This window comes from Bubalus kerabau, chromosome 1 (genome assembly GCF_029407905.1).
Source record: "Bubalus kerabau isolate K-KA32 ecotype Philippines breed swamp buffalo chromosome 1, PCC_UOA_SB_1v2, whole genome shotgun sequence".
In the NCBI taxonomy this organism is placed as follows: Eukaryota; Metazoa; Chordata; class Mammalia; order Artiodactyla; family Bovidae; genus Bubalus; species Bubalus kerabau.
In genome coordinates, this window is record NC_073624.1 from 44,766,712 (window position 1) to 44,787,726 (window position 21,015).

Sequence of the window (21,015 nt, forward strand, 5' to 3'; positions counted from 1 at the left end):
TCTTTGGGCTTTCTATCCTGTACCATTGATCGATATTTCTGTTTTTTGTGACAGTGCCACTCTGTCATGATTACTGTAGCATTGTAGTATAGGCTGAACCTGGGGAGCCTGATTCCTCTAGCTCAATTTTTCTTTCTCGAGATTGCTCTGCCTATTTGGGGTCTTTTGTTTCCATACCAATTGTAAAATTTTTTGTTTTAATTCTGTGAAGCATGCCATTGGTAATTTGATAAAGATTGCACTGAATTTGTAGATTGTTTTGGGTGGCATAGTCATTTTCACAGTATTGGTTCTTCCAATCCAAGAATATGGTATATTTCTCCATCTATTTGTGTCATCATTGATTTCTTTCATCAATATTTTGTAATTTTCTGAGTACAGGTCTTTTGCCCTCTTAGGTAGGTTTATTCCTAGATATTTCATTCTTTTAGTTGTGATGGTATATGGGGTTGCTTTCTTAATTTCTCTTTCTAATTTTTCATTGTTAGTGTATAGGAATGCAAGAACCTTCTGTGCATTAATTTTGTATCCTGCAACTTTACCAAATTCATTGATTAACTCTAGCAGTTTTCTCGTGTCATCTTTAGGATTTTCTATGTATAGTATCATAAATGCACACAGACAGTTTTACTTCTTTTCCAATTTGCATTCTTTTTATTTCTTTTTCTTCCCTGATTGCCATGCTAGGACTTCCAAAACTATGTTGAATAATAGTGGCAAGAGTGGACACCCTTGTCTTATTCCCGATCTTAGAGGATATGCTTATAGTTTTTCACTATTGATAATGATGTTGTGGGTTTGTCATATTTGTCCTTTATTATGTTGAGATAGGTTCCCTCTATGCCCAATTTCTGGTGAGCTTTTAATCATAAACAGGTGTTGAATTTTGTCAAAACTTTTTTCAGCATCTATTGAGATGATCACATGGTTTTTATTCTTCAGTTTGTTAATATGGTGTATCACATTGGTTGATTTTCATGTATTGAAGAATCCTTGCATCCCTGAGATAAATCCCACTTAATCATCATATATGATCCTTTTAACGTGTTGTTGGATTCTGTTTGTTTGTACTTTGTTGACAATTGTTGCATCTGTGTTTGAGTGATATTGGCCTGTAGTTGTCTTTTGTGTGTATGTGTGATGTTTGTCTGGTTTTCATATCAGGTAGCCTTGTAGAATGAATTTGGGAGTGTTTTTCCCTCTGCAATTTTTTATAAGAGTTTAAGAAGGATGGATGTTAGCTCTTTTCTAACTACTTGATAGAATTTGCCTGTGAATCTGTGTAGTCCTGGACTTTTGCTTGTTGAAAGATTTTTAATTACAGTTTCAACTTCATTACTTGTGATTGGCCTGTTTATATTTTCTAACTCTTCCTGATTCAGTCTTGGAAAGTTGTATGTTTCTAAGAATTTTTCCATCCCTCCAAGTTGTCCATTTTGTTAGCATGTAGTTGCTTGTGAAAATGAAAGTGACAGTTGTTCAGTCGTGTCCTACTCTTTGCAACCCTGTGGACTGTACCCCACCAGGCTCCTCTGTCTGTGGAATTTTCCAGGCAAGAATACTGGAGTGGGTTGCCATTTCCTTCTCCAGGAAATGACCCAGGGATTGAACCTAGGTCTCCTGCATTGCAGGCAGCTTCTTTACCATCTGAGCCACCAGCGTAATACTCATAGTTGTCTGTAGTAGTCTTTTATGATCCTTTGTATTTCTGCAGCATCAGTTGTAATTTCTCCAAATCAATTTTATTGATATGAGTTCTCCTTTTTTTCTCTTGATGAGTCTGGCTCACCAAAATTGATGAGACTTATCAGTTTTATCTTCTCAAACAACCAACTTTTAATTTTATTGATCTTTGCTATTGTTTTCTTCATTTCTTTCTCTTCAGATCTTTATGATTTCTTTCCTTCTACTGATTTTCAGTTGTCTTTAGTCTTGTTTCTCTAGTTGCTTTAGGTGTAAGGCTAGACAGTTTATTTGAGATTTTTATTGTTTCCTGAGGTGAGATTTCAGGAGACTGTTGTAGTTTCTTTTTCCCTATCCTCATATTCAGTCTGTAAGTGTCCCTAGCATTGTTGTTAAGCTGTTTTGGTAGTGCTGAATTCTCTTAGTTTCCAGCTCACTTATTCTGTAAAACTTTTGATTTCTCTGCCAAATCTGGAAGAGATCCTTGCTTTATAGAATAATCTTGATTGTAGTTTTTTTTTTTTTTCCCTTTCATCACTTTAAATACATCATGCCACTGCCTTCTGGCCTGCAGAGTTTCTGCTGAAAAATCAATTGATAACTTGATGGGGATTCCCTTGTATGCTTTCCCTTGCTGCTCTTAATATTTTTTCTTTGAATTTAAGTTTTGTTTGTTTGATTAATATGTGTGTTTTTCTCCTAGGGTTTATCTTGTATGGAACTCTCTGTCCTTCTTGAACTTGTGTGAATGTTCCTTTCCCATGTTAGGGAAGTTTTCAACTATAATCTCTTAAATATTTTATTACACCCTTTTTCTTTCTCTTCTTCTTCTGGGACCCATATAATTCAAATATTGGTGCATTTAATGTTGTCCCAGAGTATCTGAGACTGTCCTCAATTCTTTTCAAAATTTTCCCCCTTATTCTGCTCCTTGGCAGTTATTTCCATCATTCTATCTTCCAGCTCACTTATTCATTCTTTTGCCTCAGCTATTCTGTTATTGATTCCTTCTAGTGTATTTTTCTTTTTTATTTCAATTTTTGTGTTGTTCATCTGTTTGTTCTTTAGTCCTTCTAGGTCTTTGTTAAATATTTCATATATTTTTTTGATCTGTTACTCCATTCTATTTCTGAGATTTTGGATCATCTTTATTATAATTATCCTGAATTCACTTTCAGGTAGATTGTGTATTTCCTTTCCATTTATTTAGTCTTGTACATTTTTACTTTCCTTCTTCATGTGTAACATATTTTTGTTGTTGTTTCATTCTTTTGATGGGTGGGACCATGTTCCTGTCTTACTGGTTATATGGCCTGAGGCTTTCAGCACTAGACTTTGCAGACAGTTGGGCAGAGCCAGGTGTTGGTGCGGAGATGAGGATCTCTGGGAGACCTCACTCTGATAAACATTTTTGGGGGTCTGAGGTTCTTTGTTAGTCTAGTGGTTTCAGGTTGATGCTCCCACTACAGGAGCTCAGGCCTGACCCTTGGCCTTTGAACCAAGATCCTGCAAACTGTATGACACCACAAAGGAAAAAAAAATGGAGAATAATAACAAAGAATAAAAAATAAAATTAGAAAAATAGCAGATATATTAGAAAAAATAAAAATAGAAATGAAACAAAATAACATCAAGATAAAACAGAACCACAATGGCAAAAAATAAAACCCCCCAAAACTCTGGAAAAGGCCTTGGTGGTGGTGGGGCTGGAGTTTAGGTGTGGGTATGGATTAGGTGGGGCTCATGTTTGGTGGGGGTGGGGCCTAGGTTCTGGACCCAGGGGTCTGGAAAGGGCCCTAGGGGTGGGGGGCAGGGTGCAGCCTCGCATCTCCAAGTGTGGAGGATCAGGACCAGGACCGCTGCAGGCTTGCTGGGACCCAAGTGGATTGGGGAAACACTGGCTGTGTTCCCCTTTGATCCTCCTATCCCTAAGGGTCCCTCCCTGTCACCCCATTTACCTCTACTTTTCCTCTCCTCCTCCTCCCTCCCATGCTCCCAGGACCTGAAGGGGGCATTGGAGGGAGCATCAGAGGGTGGAGGACCAGGCTTGGAACCCAGTAGGCTCTCTGGGGCTCAAGTGGACAGGAGAAATGTTGGCCACATTCCCCTTCCATCCCCCAATGCCCTGAGGGTCCCTTCCTGTCCCTGTTGCTCTCCTCATGGTGAGTGGACTCCTCCAGTAGTGGGACCCCCCTTCTCTCTCCTAGTTCCCTCTCAAGGGTACCTGTTCCTTCCTGCCTCCATCTCTCCCTACTCCCTGCTCGCCCCCACCCCCACATTCTACATAGTAGCTTGGGCATTCCTCTCATTCTCTTAGGTGTCCATATCTATCCCCCACCAATGTCAAGTAGGTGCCCTAGTTGTGAGGAGACATGAACTTCACACCGTAACACTCCACCATTTTGACTTCACCCCCTCCATTTTAGCTCTTGCATGTGGCTGTCTGGTTTTCCCAATACCATTTTTTAAAGAGATTATCCTTTCCCTATTGCATAGTCTTTGAACATGTCTTTCTGATGCTATTTCTCCTGGCAAGCAAGTCATGGAAATGTGTCAAGAGTTTGAAAGGGTGACTATAAGGAGCCAGACTGTGTTCTGGCGTCTAGTGTCCAGCTTCATGGGTGTTATGAGGGAATTATAGAAATAGTAGAAGCAGCTATGGTTTTCTGGCTCTAGCTTTCTGATCTTCCTTATTACCAGACCACAGAAATTCCAGTGGCAGCCCCTACACTCCTACTCCTTTGTTCCTTCCAACAGTAATGATTCCTTATTGAATCCCTTGCCATAAATTTTCTGGAGTTATTTGTTTCCTGCACTGAGTCTTGACTGACAACTCAATTCTCATTTGATTTATTTCACTCTCATGGTTCTAGTTTCACACTCCCTAGGCAGCCATCCTATCATGACTTGATAGACAGTCTGTGTAATGGATAAGAATATAATCTCTGGAATCAGGTTTGGCATCAAATTTTCTTCAATTACCATAGGAAAGTCATTTAACCTTTAGGAGTCTTAGTTTCCTTACTGTAAAATATTAATAGTGATGATAATATGCCTCACAGGACTGTCATGGAGATTAAATGCCACCTTGTGTAAGTGCTGTATACATAATGAAAGTTGATAAATGACAGTTATGTTATTCCTATTGTTATCATTGTTGCTATTACTACTGTGTCTGACTTTCACACTCTTTCTTTGGATTCTCAAAGCAGGTGACCGGTCCTCATGACCTAATCAAAGCCCTGTTCTTAGACATCACTGTTACTATATATGATAAGATGATATATTCTGTATTCATTAAAATAATCTTTTAGAACAATTTTTCACAACATGCATAATGATTGACATTTGCATGCATGAAAACCACATGACCTGAGGGTATAATCTATGCTTTTACCTTGCATTCCAGAAAGCATCTTAGAATTCACATGAGTAAAAATGATATTGTTATTGCAATACATCTATGTATATATGTATTTGTTTATGCTATAACTTGTTAAATAACAGCAAAATGATTCACAAAATTTTATACATTTCTATTTTCTCACTGCTTGACTGATGATGACATTTTCAAACTTTCTGAATAATTTTCTCCCTTTACTTGTTGGCAACTGCTCTCTCTGGTTGGATCCTTCCTCCCTATGCTATGGATTGGAAAATGCCTCCAGGCAGAAAGTTGAGGTGATCATAGCGATCACTCATTTTATTCTTTCTCTCGGTGATCAAAGTTCTGGAATGTCTATTGTCTCAGGTCTAAAACCAGGTGTTTCACATATTTTTGTTTAATTTTCCAGTTGTTTACAGTGAAAGGACAAGTCTGCTAACAGTTATTCCATCTTTGTAGGATTAGAAATGCCTCCATAAATATTCTTGATTGAATGAATCATGTAATTTGAGAGGAACTATTAGAATATAATCTATGATTTTCTACCTAATTTCTTTTGTGGTCTCTCAGGTATTGAAGATGGCTCTTCCTTTGGGGATAAAATGTTAAGAGATTCTTGTCCTTTTGATCTTTTCTCTGCAGCTGCTGGATCCCAAATCACCCTCAGAATGACACTGTTTCTTAAGATTAAAAAAAAAAAATGACTTTTTAGTTTCTCACTGCATACATGTAACCCTTCTTACTTCAAGCCTTAACTAACTTAATCCTTGATTTCTTTTTTTTTCCTTTGACTTTTGTTCTTTTGCTCACTCTTCTTATTCTCAGTCTTGTTTTCTCTCAGGGAATCTATTTTCCATCACCTTTTAATATTTATTTAAAGACATGCATTTACATTGATTTTTTTCTTTTTTCTTTTGGCTGTGCTACATGGCTTACAGGATCTTTGTTCCCCAACCAGGGATTGGACCTGGACCCTCAGCAGTAAAAGCACAGAGTTTTAACCACTGAACAGCCAGAAAATTCCCACACTTACACTAATTTTACAAAATATTGTTCCTGGAAAAATTGACAAGATATACATGCAAGCAAGAATGATTTCTTTTAGACATCACCTGAATTCAGCCCAAGATGGAAAGGAGCTGGAAGCCACTCAAAGTCTTGGATAATTGCTAATTGGCTGGAATATTGGAAAATAACTTGGTATTTCCCACATGTAAAATATTTATATAAAAGAGACATGAATAGAAATAAGACATTTATTACTTTACCCTAGAAAGGTAGCTATTTTTATATTTTTTCATTAAGATAAAATTTTATTTAAAAAGTGTTATCTTGAGTTTCCCGCCTGGCCTGAGGTAGTCAGACCCGGTCCGGTCCGGTCCCCGCGCCTCTCAACGCCTCGGTGAGGCTGGGTAAAAAAAAAAAAATAAAAAAATAAAAAAATAAAAAGTGTTATCTTACACTGCAAAGATGTCCATTAAACCTTATAATTAAACATGCCAGAGAAGAAGCCATGTAATGAAAATGTCTACTTAACTCACCCAATCATTTCAAAACCATACTTTGCTGACCTCTATAACCCCATTTAAAAAATATTTTTTGTTTTAAACAAGAGAAAAATAGATACATGTTGGTAAATGCTAACTGTCCATATTCACATAGATACACAGTGTAATCTCTGAGTCCAATATTCAGAGAAAGGAGTAAAAAAGCTAGAACTCTGTACACTACTACATAGGAGCTAGCACCCTCCAGCTTCCAACAGAACTGAGGGAGCAGAAGATTTTTCTGTTTTCTCACAGAACATGGTGGTGTTGATCACATAAAGTTTTTATTGAGACTGGAAGGGATTAAAATGAATTTGGAACAGAAAGAGGGTAAAAAGTTTCTTTCAACTGAGTTCTGCTCAAGATATCTACTCCCCAAAATAAGTTGTGAACCATGGTATAAAGGAGAAAAGAGACCTTAAAAACAGAGCAACCAAGCACAAGAGGAGGGAAAAAAAAAAAGGTTGCAACTTGCTTCCACAGACTGAAGAAAATTAAATAAGGAAGGGCTTCCTTGCAGCTCAGACATTAAAGAATCTGCTTGCAGTGCAGGAGACCTGGGTTTGACCTCTGGGTCAGAAGATCCCCTGGAGAAGGGAATGGCAATCCACTCTAGTATTCTTGCCTGGAGAACTCCATGGACAGAGGAACCTGGCGGGCTGCAATCTGTGGGGTCACAAGGAGTTGGACATGACTGAGTGACTACTACTACTGGAATTCCATTTGTCTTCTCCTTCCGCTTCCTTTCCTTCCTCCCACTCACCATCATCTTCATCTTCATGTTTATCCTCATCCACTTCAACAATATCTTCCAATCCTTCCTCTTCGTTATCATCTCCTTTTTCTTCTCCTTTCCCCTTTTCATCATCCTTGTCAGGAATCAAGTATTACTGTAATGGAGATTGGCCAAATATCATCTTTGGTGACCTCTCCTAACTCATCTGCACCTACATCAGAATGAACAGTAAATCAGGTGAAGAAACTCCCTGGTTTCTCATGCTGTCTCTTCCTGCTGGCTTTTTTCTGCGTTTGACTTGAACATTTCATCAGATTCTTTCTGGATTGCTGTTTGGTTTCAGTGGACTTTGAAGATGGATCACCACTCTCATTCAGATGAAATTCTTTGAATAGAACTTTATTTTCAAGGTAAGGGTTTTCATCAAAATAAAAATCTATTCCATAACCTGATGTAATATCTTCAAATTCTGCCACTTCAGCTCTTGTCAAATAGCACAGTGTCTCTTTGTCCTCCTCCCCAAACAGTACAGATACTTGTGGATGGTTAAAAATGTTGTCACCCTAAAATTTTGTATTTTGGCAATCAATTTTGACCTCTTCTGAAAAAATGTTTGGCAGAAGTTGTTATATTTCTGTTCTGCTTTGAAAATCTCCTCACTGGCTTGTTCATAAGGTCTGTTTTATTTTCTTCATCAGTATGTTCAATTGCTTCTTGCTGTTCTTTTCCTTCCTTAGGCAAGTTCAGAAAAGCAGATGTTTCCTTTGGCTTGGAGGCAGGAGTCAGTCTCAATTTCTTCAGTTTTTTCACTTGGGGTGGAAGTGAAGAATGGTGTTCGGGGTCTGTGCGACAAGAAAAGCCAAGAATCCACCCAAGCGAAGAGACACATATGAGGAGCTCTAAGAACTAGAAGGGTAACTCTTCACTGCATAATGAGGCCTGTGATCTCACCCACGTGGCCATTATTTCTTAGGATCAATGTAAAAACCTAATAGTCAAATTTGAGGCATTTAGATAGGTCCAGTTTTCTTCCAAAAGACAACCATTGTTATCAGTTTCTTTCACATCTTTTCAAATATACTGTATATAACACTGATAATGACTGTTCTTCATCTTTCTTTTTTCATTTAACATTGTATCTTGGCAAAGTTGCTAGTCAGTACAGAAAGAGCAACACCATTATTCTTTTTTCATAGTCTAAGGAAAAGCTGTAACCTAATTTGTTTTCTTTTTTAGTTGAAATATAATTGATATATAACTTTATATTAGTTTCAGGTGTACAACATGATGTTTTTATATTTGTATAACTTGTGGAATGATTACCACAATAAGTTAGCATCCATCACCATAGTTACAGGGTTTCCCTGGTGGTTCAGATGGTAAAGAATCCTGCAATGCGGGAGACCTGGGTTTAATCCCTGAGTTGGGAAGAACCCTGAAGGAGGCTATGGCAATCCATGCTAGTATTCTTGCCTGGAGAATCTCCATGGACAGAGGAGCCTCGCAGGCTACAGCCCATGGAGTTGCAAAGAGTTGGACATGACTGAGTGACTAAGGACACACCATAGTTACAAAGGTCTTTTTTTGTGTGATGAGAGCTCTTATGATCTACTTTCTTAGCAACTGTAACACATCCATTACAGTATTACTAACTGCAGCCACACGAGGAACATTACATTCTCATGACTTATTTATTATTATTATTTTTTATTTGGCTGTGCTGTGTGTCATGCCGGATCTTAGTTCCCTGACCAGGGATTGAACCTGGTGATTGAACCATGATTCCTCTTCAGTGGAAGCATGGGGTCTTAACCACTGGACAGCCAAGAAGTCCTGACATTTATTTTATAACTGGAAGTTTGTACTTTTTAACCCACTTCATCCATTTTGCCCACCCTCAAGTGTGCCTCTGGCAACTACCAACCTGCTCTCTGTATCTATGAGCTTGGTTTTGTTTTTAATTCAACATATAAGTGAGATGATATGGAATTCATCTTTCTCTGACTCATTTTACTTAGTGTAATGCCCTCTAGGTTCACCCATGTTGCTGTTACCACAAATATCAAGATTTTATTCATTTTTTTAGCATAATTTTATTAATTTATTTGATCATGCCACAAAGCATGTGGGATCTTACTTTCCCAACCAGGAATCAAACCTGTGCCCCTTGAAGTGGAAGCTCAGAGTCTTAACCACTGGACCATTAGGGAAGTCCCTTTTTAAAAAATGGCTGAATAATATTGTATCATATTGATGGACAATTAGGTTGCTTTCATGGCTTGTCTGTTGTTTAATTTGTTTAACCAATACTTGCTGATGATCAATAGCATTAATCTTTAGACAGTATAAATTCTGCTGCATGAATCATCTTACACATGCTATTTTACATAGCACAAATGCATCTGTAGTATGAATTCCTAGAAATTCAATTGCTAATCAGGGGATATGTAATTTTAACTTTTATAGGTATTGGCAATTTTTTCCAGGAATGTGAGAGTGAATAATGTGTCCTTTACAATACTGCGTACAGTGCTTTATAGTTGTTTGAGAACACATATATTCATTTGTTGATCCAATTTACCTTTGTAAAATCACATAAAGCAGTATATGTGATGGAAATGTGAAATATACAATCTTTAAGACTAAAGCATTATGACTATTTTCAATAATAAATTAAATCAGCTCATGTTTGACAAATAAGTTTCTGGGTTTATTGCTTCCTTGTCCTGATGTGGGCACAGTGAGATAACAGAGATAAGCTATCCATCTAAACTCCACCCTAAACTGCAATGGCTCTGGCTTCAAAGTAACATTCACTTTAAGATAGAAGGGTAATGTTAGGTTTTACAACCCCAAAAGCAAAAATAAGTCATTTTCACTGGACTTGTTTGTTCAGATGAGAAACAAAACTTTGTTCTTCCAGGTGTGCATCTTTGGATAAAAACATATTCTTGTTAATGCCTCAAATGAAGTCAATGTACTTAGCAAACATACAGTTCAGCATTGTCTCAAGTTGAAAGCATTTAGGGTGTAAATGAAGTCCTATTGGCAGAGAAGATGGCAACAATATGTCCAGAGCTCTGAATTGAAAATATAGGAAGACTAAGGAATAGATTGTAGTTGCAATTACGGGGCAAGAAAGTTGGTGCTCTTACAATGGGGTTTGCAGTATTTGTACCTTTACCCAAATGGTGAAGATTATTATAAATGTCATCTCTTTTATGATTACATTAGTTCTATTAGAACTAAGATGGCTCTGCAGAAGACCAAGTCTTCTCTAAAGGGCATACAGAGAACCTTGATTTGTTGCTGAACACACGGACTTAGCTGTATTCACCCACATATAATAGCAATTTAAAGTGACAGCAGAGGATAGAAAGACCCTGTTCTTGGGATAATGAGTCAACCCTGATGAATGTTACTTCTCAGTGGGTACCCTCTACTTTTTTTAAAGAGTCTGTGATGCTGATCCAAACAGGTCTAAACTCACTTCTACTCCTGTTTTTTCAGAGTTGGCTTAAGCCTTGTGTCAGCCTGCATCTTGCACTCCACAATAGGCTGCTTCCTGCTGACCTCTTATCTATGATCCTAGTCTTAGGGGCTTTAATTCTTCACTCTGACCTACTTACCCAGGGTTTGAATTTTGCAGGGGCCTCAGATGAGGAGTAGCTTAACACTTGCTTTTGAATCTCTGCTTTTGCTGTTGGAAGTCAAGGTAACCATGTGCTTCTTTTCCAGAAGAGCTGGTGCATGCTGACCTCGGCAGCCTGCATCCTGTTCTAGCAGCTTTCCTGGCAGAGTTCTAATTAGAGTTCTTTTGAATCAGGGGAGCTATATAGTGCAGGTAAGAAGACAAACATGGTCTTGAATCTCAGCTTAAATTCTTTCTGGCTGTGACTTTGAGCAAGTTACTTAGCCATTTTGAGTTTTGCCTTTCTTATCTGTAATAAAGTGAGAATAGAGTCTACTTTCTGAGGTTTTATTGACAAGACTGGAAGCAGTAATATGCAATACACTTTTGGTAAAATACAGGCTATTATTTTATGCACTTTATTAGTTTATGCAGCCACTTTTGACCAGAGCCTGCTTTCTCCTTCCAATCAGTGAGGGCTGTGACAGTCTTGATAACTTATATGCCTCTAAGGAGATGAAGAGGAAGCATTCCTTTTTCTTCTCTTCTAATATGACTCTTTCTCTTCATCAGTTCAGTTCGGTTCAGTTGCTCAGTAGTGTCTGACTGTTTGCAACCCCATGGACTACAGCATGCCAGGCCTCCCTGTCTATCACCAACTCCCGTAGTTAACCCAAACTCATGTCCATTGAGTCGATGATGCCATCCAACCATCTCATCCTCTGTCATCACCTTCTCACCCACCTTCAATGTTTCCCAGAATCAGGGTCTTTTCAAATGAGTCAGCTCTTCACATCAGGTGGCCAAAGTATTGGAGTTTCAGATTCAACATCAGTTCTTCCAATGAACACTCAGGACTGATCTCCTTTAGGATAGGCTGGTTGGATCTCCTTGCAGTCCAAGGGACTCTCAAGAGTCTTCTCCAATACCACAGTTCAAAAGCATCAATTCTTTGGCACTAAGCTTTCTTCACAGTCCAACTCTCACATCCATACATGACCACTGGAAAAACCATAGCCTTGACTAGATGGACCGTTGTTGGCAAAGTAATATCTTTACTTTTGAATATGCTATCTTGGTTGGCCATAACTTTCCTTCCAAGGAGTAAGCGTCTTTTAATTTCATGGCTGCAGTCACCATCTGCAGTGATTTTGGAGCCCCCCAAAATAAAGTCTGACACTGTTTCCACTGTTGCCCATCTATTTCCCATGAAGTGATGGGACCAGATGCCATGATCTTCGTTTTCTGAATGTTGAGCATTAAGCCAACTTTTTCACTCTCCTCTTTCACTTTCATCAAGAGGCTTTTTAGTTCCTCTTCACTTTCTGCCATAAGGGTGGTGTCATCTGCATATCTCAGGTTATTGATATGTCTCCCAGCAATCTTGATTTCAGCTTGTACTTCCTCCCACCCAACATTTCTCATGATGTACTCTGCATATAAGTTAAATAAGCAGGGTGACAATATACAGCCTTGACATACTCCTTTTCTTATTTGGAACCAGTCTGTTCCATGTCCAGTTCTAACTGTTGTTTCTTGACCTGCATACAGGTTTCTCAAGAGGCAGGTCATGTGGTCTGGTATTCCCATCTCTTTCAGAATTTTCCACAGTTCGTGATGATCCAGAGTCAAAGACTTTGGCATAATCAATAAAGCAGAAGTAGATGTTTTTCTGTAACTCTCTTGCTTTTCCCCAGGGCTTCCCTGGTGGCTCAGAGGTTAAAGCATCTGCCTGCAATGCGGGAGACCTGGATTTGATCACTGGCTTGGGAAGATCTCCTGGAGAAGGAAATGGCAACCCACTCCAGTATTCTTGCCTGGAAAATCCCATGGACAGAGGAGCCTGGTGGACTATACTCCACGGGGTAGCAGAGTCGGACACGACTGAGCGACTTCACTTAATGCTTTTTCAATGATCCAGCGGATATTGGCAATTTGATCTCTGGTTCCTCTGCCCTTTCTAAAACCAGCTTGAACATCTGGAAGTTCATGGTTCATGTATTGTTGAAGCCTGGCTTGGAGAATTTTGAGTATCACTTTACTGGCATGTGAGGTGAGTGCAATTGTGCAGTAGTTTGAACATTCTTTGGCATTGCCTTTCTTTCTTTCTTTCTTTTTTTTATATGTACCATAGCTTTCTTTTTTTTTTTTTTAAACTTTACAAATTTGTATTAGTTTTGCCAAATATCAAAATGAATCCGCCACAGGTATACATGTGTTCCCCATCCTGAACCCTCCTCCCTCCTCCCTCCCCATACCATCCCTCTGGGTCGTCCCAGTGCACTAGCCCCAAGCATCCAGTATCGTGCATTGAACCTGGACTGGCAACTCGTTTCATACATGATATTTTACATGTTTCAATGCCATTCTCCCAAATCTTCCCACCCTCTCCCTCTCCCACAGAGTCCATAAGACTGTTCTATACACCAGTGTCTTGCCTTCTTTAGGGTTGCAATGAAAACTGACCTTTTCCAGTTTTCCAAATTTGCTGGCATATTGAATGCAGCACTTTCTCAGCATCATTTTTCAGGATTTGAAATAGCTCAACTGGAATTCCATCACCTCCACTAGCTTTCTTTGTTGTGATGCTTCCTAGGGCCCACTTGACTTCACATTCCAGGATGTCTGGCTCTAGGTGTGTGATCACACCATCATGATCATCTGGGTTGTGAAGATCTTTTTTGTACAGTTCTTCTGTGTATTCTTGCCACCTCTTCTTAATATCTTCTGCTTCGGTTAGGTCCATACCATTTCTGTCCTTTATTGAGCCCATCTTTGCATGAAATGTTCCCTTGGTATCTCTAATTTTCTTGGAGAGATCTCTAGTCTTTTCCATTCTATTGTTTTCCTCTATTTCTTTGCACTGATCGCTGAGGAAGGCTTTCTTATCTCTCCTTGCTATTCTTTGGAACTCTGCATTCCAATGGGTATATCTTTCCTTTTCTCCTTTTCTTTACACTTCTCTTCTTTTCATAGCTATTTTTAAGGCCTCCTCAGAGAGCCATTTTGCTTTTTTGCATTTCTTTTTTTGGGGAATGGTCTTGATCCCCTGTCTCCTGTATAATGTCACGAACCTCCGTCCACAGTTCATCACATACTCTGTCTATCAGATCTAGTCCCTTAAATCTATTCCCTACTTACACTGAATAATTGATCCTGATTAAAATGATTAAAAGTTTTCTCAAGTGCCATGTCGGGGTGTGGCTCAGTCAATCCTGTCATAAATTAAGAGAGATATCCTAGGGGAGGTCTCAGCCTGAATTCTCTTTTTAGTCCTAGAAATGGCCTTTAATAGGGGTCTTCCTGGCTAAGAAAATGCAAACTTTCAGCATGGAGCTCACATACGCATGTTCCTTATCATTATCTTTGTATTTCATAATGCAGTATGAAGAGGGAAGCAAATTATAAATCATCTTTTCATTGTGAAATTTTTACATTGAGAAGGCCAATAAACATCAGTTAATGTACAGACCAAGAAAACTACCGATGACATCAGAATATGTTGTACAAAGGGTCATAAGGAAATGTAATGGGTTTATTTGCTAACACTGAGCATTCACAAGGGGAGTTTTCTTTTTCTGAACCCAAGAAAAATACTAGATCATTTGTTACTGTTTCTGGCAAAAACCTTTCAAGTCTGAGGACCATTATTAAGGCTACCTTCTGCCATTTCTTATAATGATTCTACTTTTCTCCAGTTTTATTGAGAAATAATTGATCACTATTTAAGTTTTAGACATACAGAATCATGGTTTGATTTACATATATTGTGAAATATATTGTGAAATATATTCAGCAAATATCCATTTTCTCATAAGCATACAATACAAAGAAAAGAAAAAAAAGAAAGGAAAAAATTTATTTTTTTGGTGAAAACTCATAGAATATACTCTTAACTTTTCTATATATCACACAGAAGTGTTAACTATAGTCATCATGTTATACATTATATCCACAATATTTATTTATAACTGAAAGTTTATACCTTTCTACCACCTTCCTACACTTTCTGTCCCTTGAACCTCTACCTAAGGTAACCATAATTCTGGTTTCTTTTTCTATGAGTTTGCTTGTTTTTAAAAAAGATTCCACACACAAATGAGATCATGCACTTTTTTTCTTTGTCTGACTTATTTCACTCAGTATAATACCTTTACCATCTATCCATGTTGTTGCAAATGATAGGATTTCCTCATTTTCATGGATGAATAATATTTCATAGTATATGTGTATAGTATCTATATGTATCATGGCTTATCAATTCATCCAATGATGAATTAGGTTGCTTATCTGTCTTGGTTATTGTAAATAATGCTGCCATGAATATGGGGCAGCAGATAACTTTTTGAGCTAGTATTTTCATTTTCTTTGGATATATTCTCAGAAGTAGAATTGCTGGCATACAGTAGTTCTATTTTTTTTTTTTTTTTTTTGGGCTCTGTCCCATAGCAATCCAAAACACAACCTCTTTTAATGTACATATAGGAAATATATGTGTTAACCACTTTGGAAGAAAAGCAAAATACTGGTTGTAGGATTTCTCAAATTACGTTTTCTCCAAGGTGCAGTCAGTAAGAGTACAGGGGCTTCAGAGTCTCTCGGGCTGCTCTTATGTCAATGATCATTCTTGGGACCAGGCTGGAGGACTTGCATTCCGTTGGAAAGGTGTAAAGCACCTGCTGCTACAAAGGGGAATCAATGAAGGAGGAGCCATGCTTGCCACTTAGAGACTTATTTAAAATTTGACTGTTTGGGTAACAAAGACCAAGGCTGTACCTTGATTTTCCATTTCTGAAAGTCACACTTTAAGTCAAAAATTTCTGTTCTGCAAAACTCCATATATAAATTCTCCATGTAGAGTTTATATCATGGTATATTGTCAAAAGGAAGAGAAAAAAACAGTTCTTCATAGTAATCTTTTTTTTTTTTTTTTGGTATCTTAAATGTCAATGATCACAAAAACTTCTGGCTTCTCTTCATTATAGACCTGCATTGCTGAGTAGGTTATTGCTTTGACTTCAGTTCCCTGAGGGTGCTTGGACAATGAGAATTCTTCTCCCCACCCAATTGACCGTATTTTGAAATTTCTTTGGTCGATATTAAGTACTTTGACTTCCTGGGGTATGAAGAATTCATCAGCACTGAATTTATAAAGCCACTCATCCAGAAAGTGAAACAGAAGAGATTGTAAGTCATCGCCTTGGGTTTCTACTTCTATTGTTTGCAGGGGCTCCACAGTCCCAGTATCTGTCATGTAACCAAACATGGCCATTGCACATTGTTCAAAAGCTTCCTCCAGAGTGTCTCCCCAAGCATGTAACTGGACATCGGCTGTATGATCCAAATACTCGTACTTCCGACTGACTGGAGGATACTTGGCCTTGATAGCCTTCTGCTCCTCAGTCAAATTGTAATCTCTTACATCTTCCGCTTCCTGCACCATGATTGCGGGTTTGGACCCAAACTCAACTTCCAGTAGTTCTATTTTTAATGTCTTGAGGATCCCCAATACTGTTTTATATATGAGCTGTATCAATTTACATTCTCATCGACAGTGTACCGGGTTCCCTTTTCTCCACATTCACACATTTGGTGATGGCCATTTTAACTGGAGAAGGGCATGGCAACCCACTCCAGTATTCTTGCCTGGAGAATCCCATGGACAGAGAAGCCTGGTGGCCTACAGTCCATAGGTTGCACAGAGTCAGACACAACTAAAGTGACTTAGTACTCACAGCCATTCTAACAGCCATGAGGTGACATTGCATAGTGGTTTCTTATTTTTCCAGTTTTATTGAAATATAATTGACATACAGTATAAGTTAAGGTATGCTAACTGCTGACTGCTAAGTCACTTCAGTCGTGTCCGACTTTGTGCTACCCCATAGGCGGCAGCCCACCAGGCTCCCCCATCCCTGGGATTCTCCAGGCAAGAACACTGGAGTGGGTTGCCATTTCCTTCTCCAATGCATGAAAGTGAAAAGTGAAAGTGAAGTCGCTCAGTTGTGTTCGACCCTCAGTGATCCCATGGACTGCAGCCTACCAGGCTCCTTCATCCATGGGGTTTTCCAGGCAAGAATACTGGAGTGGGGTGCCATTGCCTTCTCCGAAGTTAAGGTATACTAATTTGATTTATGTATATCATGAAGTGATATACATAATTTTATACATAAGTTTTATACATAAGTTTAGTGAACATCCATCATCCCATAGAGGTACAAAATAGAATAAAATAGAAAAATAGAAAAAAAATTTATTGTGATGAGAACTAGGGCTTATTCTCTTAGCAATTTTAATATATGACATTTGGCAATGTTAACTCTATTTATGTTATAAATTATAACCTTCAGTTTCAGTTTAGTCGCTCAGTTGTGTCTCTTTGCGACCCCATGAATCGCAGCGCGCCAGGCCTCCCTGTCCATCACTAACTCCCGAAGTTCACTCAGACTCACGTCCATCAAGTCAGTGATGCCATCCAGCCATCTTGTCCTCTGTCGTCCCCTTCTCCTCCTGCCCCCAATCCCTCCCAGCATCAGAGTCTTTTCCAATGAGTCAACTCTTCGCATCAGGTGGCCAAAGTACTGGAGTTTCAGCTTTAGCATCATTCCTTCCAAAGAAATCCCAGGGCTGACCTCCTTCAGAATGGACTGGTTGGATCTCCTTGCAGTCCAAGGGACTCTCAAGAGTCTTCTCCAACACTACAGTTCAAAAGCATCAATTCTTCGGTGCTTAGCTTTCTTCACAGTCCAACTCTCACATCCATACATGACCACTGGAAAAACCATAGCCTTGTCTAGACAGACTTCTGTTGGCAAAGTAATGTCTCTGCTTTTCAATATGCTGTCTAGGTCAGTCGTAACTTTCCTTCCAAGGAGTAAGCATCTTTTAATTTCATGGCTGCAGGCACCAACCTTAGTACTTATTTATCTTGTATCTGGAAGTTTGTACCTTTGACTGCCTTCATTCAATTCCCCTTTCTCCCACCCCTGCCTCTGGTAATCACAAATCTGATCTCTTTTTCTATGTTTGTTTTTGAAATATAATTGACTTACAATATTATGTTAGTTCTTAATACACAATATAATGATTCGGTATTTCTATACATTTCAAGTAAAGTGAAGTGAAGTCACTCAGTCATGTCTGACTCTTTGCGACCCCATGGACTGTAGCCTACAAGGCTCCTCTGTCCATGGAATTTTCCAGGCAAGAATACAGGAGTGGGTTGTCATTTCCTTCTCCAGGGGATCTTCCCAAGCCAGGGATCGAACCTGGGTCGCCTGCATTGCAGGCAGACGTTTTACCATCTGAGCACCAGGAAAGCATTTCAAAATGATCACCAAAATAAGTCTAGTTACAGTGTCACTGAAGATATTAAATAGCTATTGCCAATATTTCCCACACTGTGCATTTTATGCCCATGCCTTATTTTCTTTAAAACTGGAAGTTTGTACCTCTTATTTTAAAAATTATTCATTATTATTTAAATAATAATTATTTATTATAAAATAATTTATAATAATTATTTACATTATAATTTTATAATACAAAATTTATATTATAATTATAAATATTTATAACTAAATATATTTAAATATGGGCTTCTCTAGTGGCTCAGAGGGTAAAGAATCTGCCTGCAATGATGGAGACCTGGGTTCAATCCCTGGGTTGGGAAGATCCCCTGGAGAAAGGCATGGCAACCCACTCCTGTATTCTTGCCTGGAGAATTCCATGGTCAAAGGAGGCTGGTGGGCTACAGTCCATGGGGTTGTAAAGAGTCCGACACAACTGAGCGACTAAGCAGACATATAAATATATATGTTTTATATATGTATAAAAATATACATGTTTCTTAGGAGACATGAAAGGTGGTCTGGTATTCCCAAATACATAAATACTGTACAGAACTAGAAAAGGTCAGTTTTCACTCCAGTCTCAAAGAAGGGCAATGAGAAAGAATATTCAAACTACTGCGCAGTTGTGCTCATTTCAACTAGTAAGGTAGCTCATTTGTGCTAGTAAGGTAATGCTCAAAATCCTTCAACTTAGGCTTCAACAGTACGTGAACTGAGAACTTCCATATGTACAAGATAGGTTTAGAAAAGGCAAAGGAACCAGAGATCAAACTGCCAACATTTGCTGGATCATACATGGAGAAAGCAAGGGAATTTCAGAAAAACATCTACTTCTGCTCATTGATTTTGCTAAAGTATTTGACTGTGTGGATCACAAAAAACTGGAAAATTCTTAAAGAGATAGGAATACTAGGCCATCTTATACGTCTCCTGAGCAAACTGTACGCGAGTCAAGAAGCAACAGTTAGAATTGGACATGGAACAACAAACTGGTTCCAAATTGGGATAGGTGAACAACAAGGCTGTATACTGTCACCCTGCTTATTTAACTTCTATGCAGAGTACCTCATGCGAAATGCTGGGCTGGATGAATCACAAGCTGGAATCAGAAGACTGCTGAAACATTAACAACCTCAAATATGCAGATGATACCACTCTAATGGCAGAAAGTGAAGAGGAACTAAAGAGCCTCTTGATGAAGATGAAAGAAGAGTGAAAAAGCTGGCTTAAAACTCAACATTCAAAAAACTAAGATCATGGCATCTGGTCCCATCACTTCATGGCATGGATAGAAAGAAGGGGAAAAAGTAGAAGCAATGACAGATTTTATTTCTTGGGCTCTAAAATCACTCTGGATAGTGAATGGAGCCATGAAATTAAAAGTCACTTGCTCCTTGGAAGGAAAGCTATGACAAACCTATTTTGTCAGCATATTAAAAAGCAGAGACATCACTTTGCCATCAAAGATCCATATAGTCAAAGCTATGTTTTTTCCAGTAGTCCTGTAAGAATGTGAGAGCTGGACCATAAAGAAGGTTGAGTGCTGAAGAACTGATGCTTTGGAATTGTGGTGCTAGAGAAGACTCTTGAGAGTTGCTTGGACTCCAAGGAGGTCAAACCAGTCAATCCTAAAGGAATTCAACCCTGAATACTCATTGCAAGGACTGATGCTGAAGCTCCAATACTTTGGCCACTGGATGCAAAGAGCCAACTCATTAGAAAAGACCTTTATGCTGAGAAAGACTAAAGGCAGGAGAAGAGGGCGACAGAGGATGAGATGTTTAGATAGTATCACTGAATCAATAGACATGAATTTAAGCAAACTCTGGGAGATCATGGAGGACAGAGGAGCCTGGCGTGCTACAGTCCATGGGGTTGCAAAGAGTTAGACACAACTTAGTAACTGAACAACAACAATCACTGTTTTATTAAGTAGGAGCCAGACATTTGGAAACATCATGTTAGTTTATTTCCTCAACAATCTTACAATCAGTAAGTTTCAACTCCATTTTATCAATGAGGTTAAAATTGACATTCAGAAAGTTAAAGTAACTCTCCAGAGTCACAGTCATTGAGAAGTCAGAATCGAAACCCAATTCTCTACTCAGCTAAACTAATGTCTCATTGAAGTAACTGGAGATGATCCAAACAGCTGATGCTCAAGCCAACTTTCTTCCAAGGTAATCTGCTCAATTAAGGTACAACTTGTGTTTCATAATTAGCAGTTAAAGGTGAGGAATGGCAGCTGTCAAGAAAAGTAAGGAATGAAAAAAGAGGCGCAGTAGTTTCTGAAATGACTTTATTCCATCCCTGTAGTTTAATTACACATCATCTTTTCTTGTTCTCCTTGAAATCATGATTATTGGTTTAACTGCAGTTCTTAGCTCACCTATCCTTCTTTAACCATAAATTTTCATGAACTTTGTTCTGAATACAATGAACAGCCATAGTTGATAATCTGTAGCATTTGAAAGAACAGTTATCTTGAAAGTCAGATGAAATCAGTTTGCTAAAATTGTTGAATTCTTTTTGAGTGTCTCTACATAGGGCAGGCAATGTTGGTTGACTATTCTGCAGCCCCCTTTTTCCTTGCTCAATAAAACACTGATTTTGTTCAAGTAGTCACCATTCATGAGTCTTATGGAAGGTAGCCCCTGCCTTTGGTGAAATATGATTGGTTT

The 21,015-nt window shown here is 38.6% G+C and overlaps 1 protein-coding gene and 1 pseudogene across 1 annotated transcript; both read right to left on the reverse strand.

Annotated features, from left to right (window-relative positions):
- Nucleotides 1-6,395: 6,395 nt before the first annotated feature.
- On the reverse strand, nt 6,396-14,174 carry LOC129642647 (protein SET-like; annotated as a pseudogene).
- Nucleotides 14,175-15,519: 1,345 nt separating this feature from the next.
- LOC129641454 (protein archease-like) lies at nt 15,520-16,451 on the reverse strand. The gene has a single exon (XM_055566172.1). It carries the CDS (start codon nt 16,423-16,425, stop codon nt 15,922-15,924), a length of 504 nt encoding a protein of 167 aa, XP_055422147.1. The 5' UTR covers nt 16,426-16,451; the 3' UTR covers nt 15,520-15,921.
- Nucleotides 16,452-21,015: the final 4,564 nt, after the last annotated feature.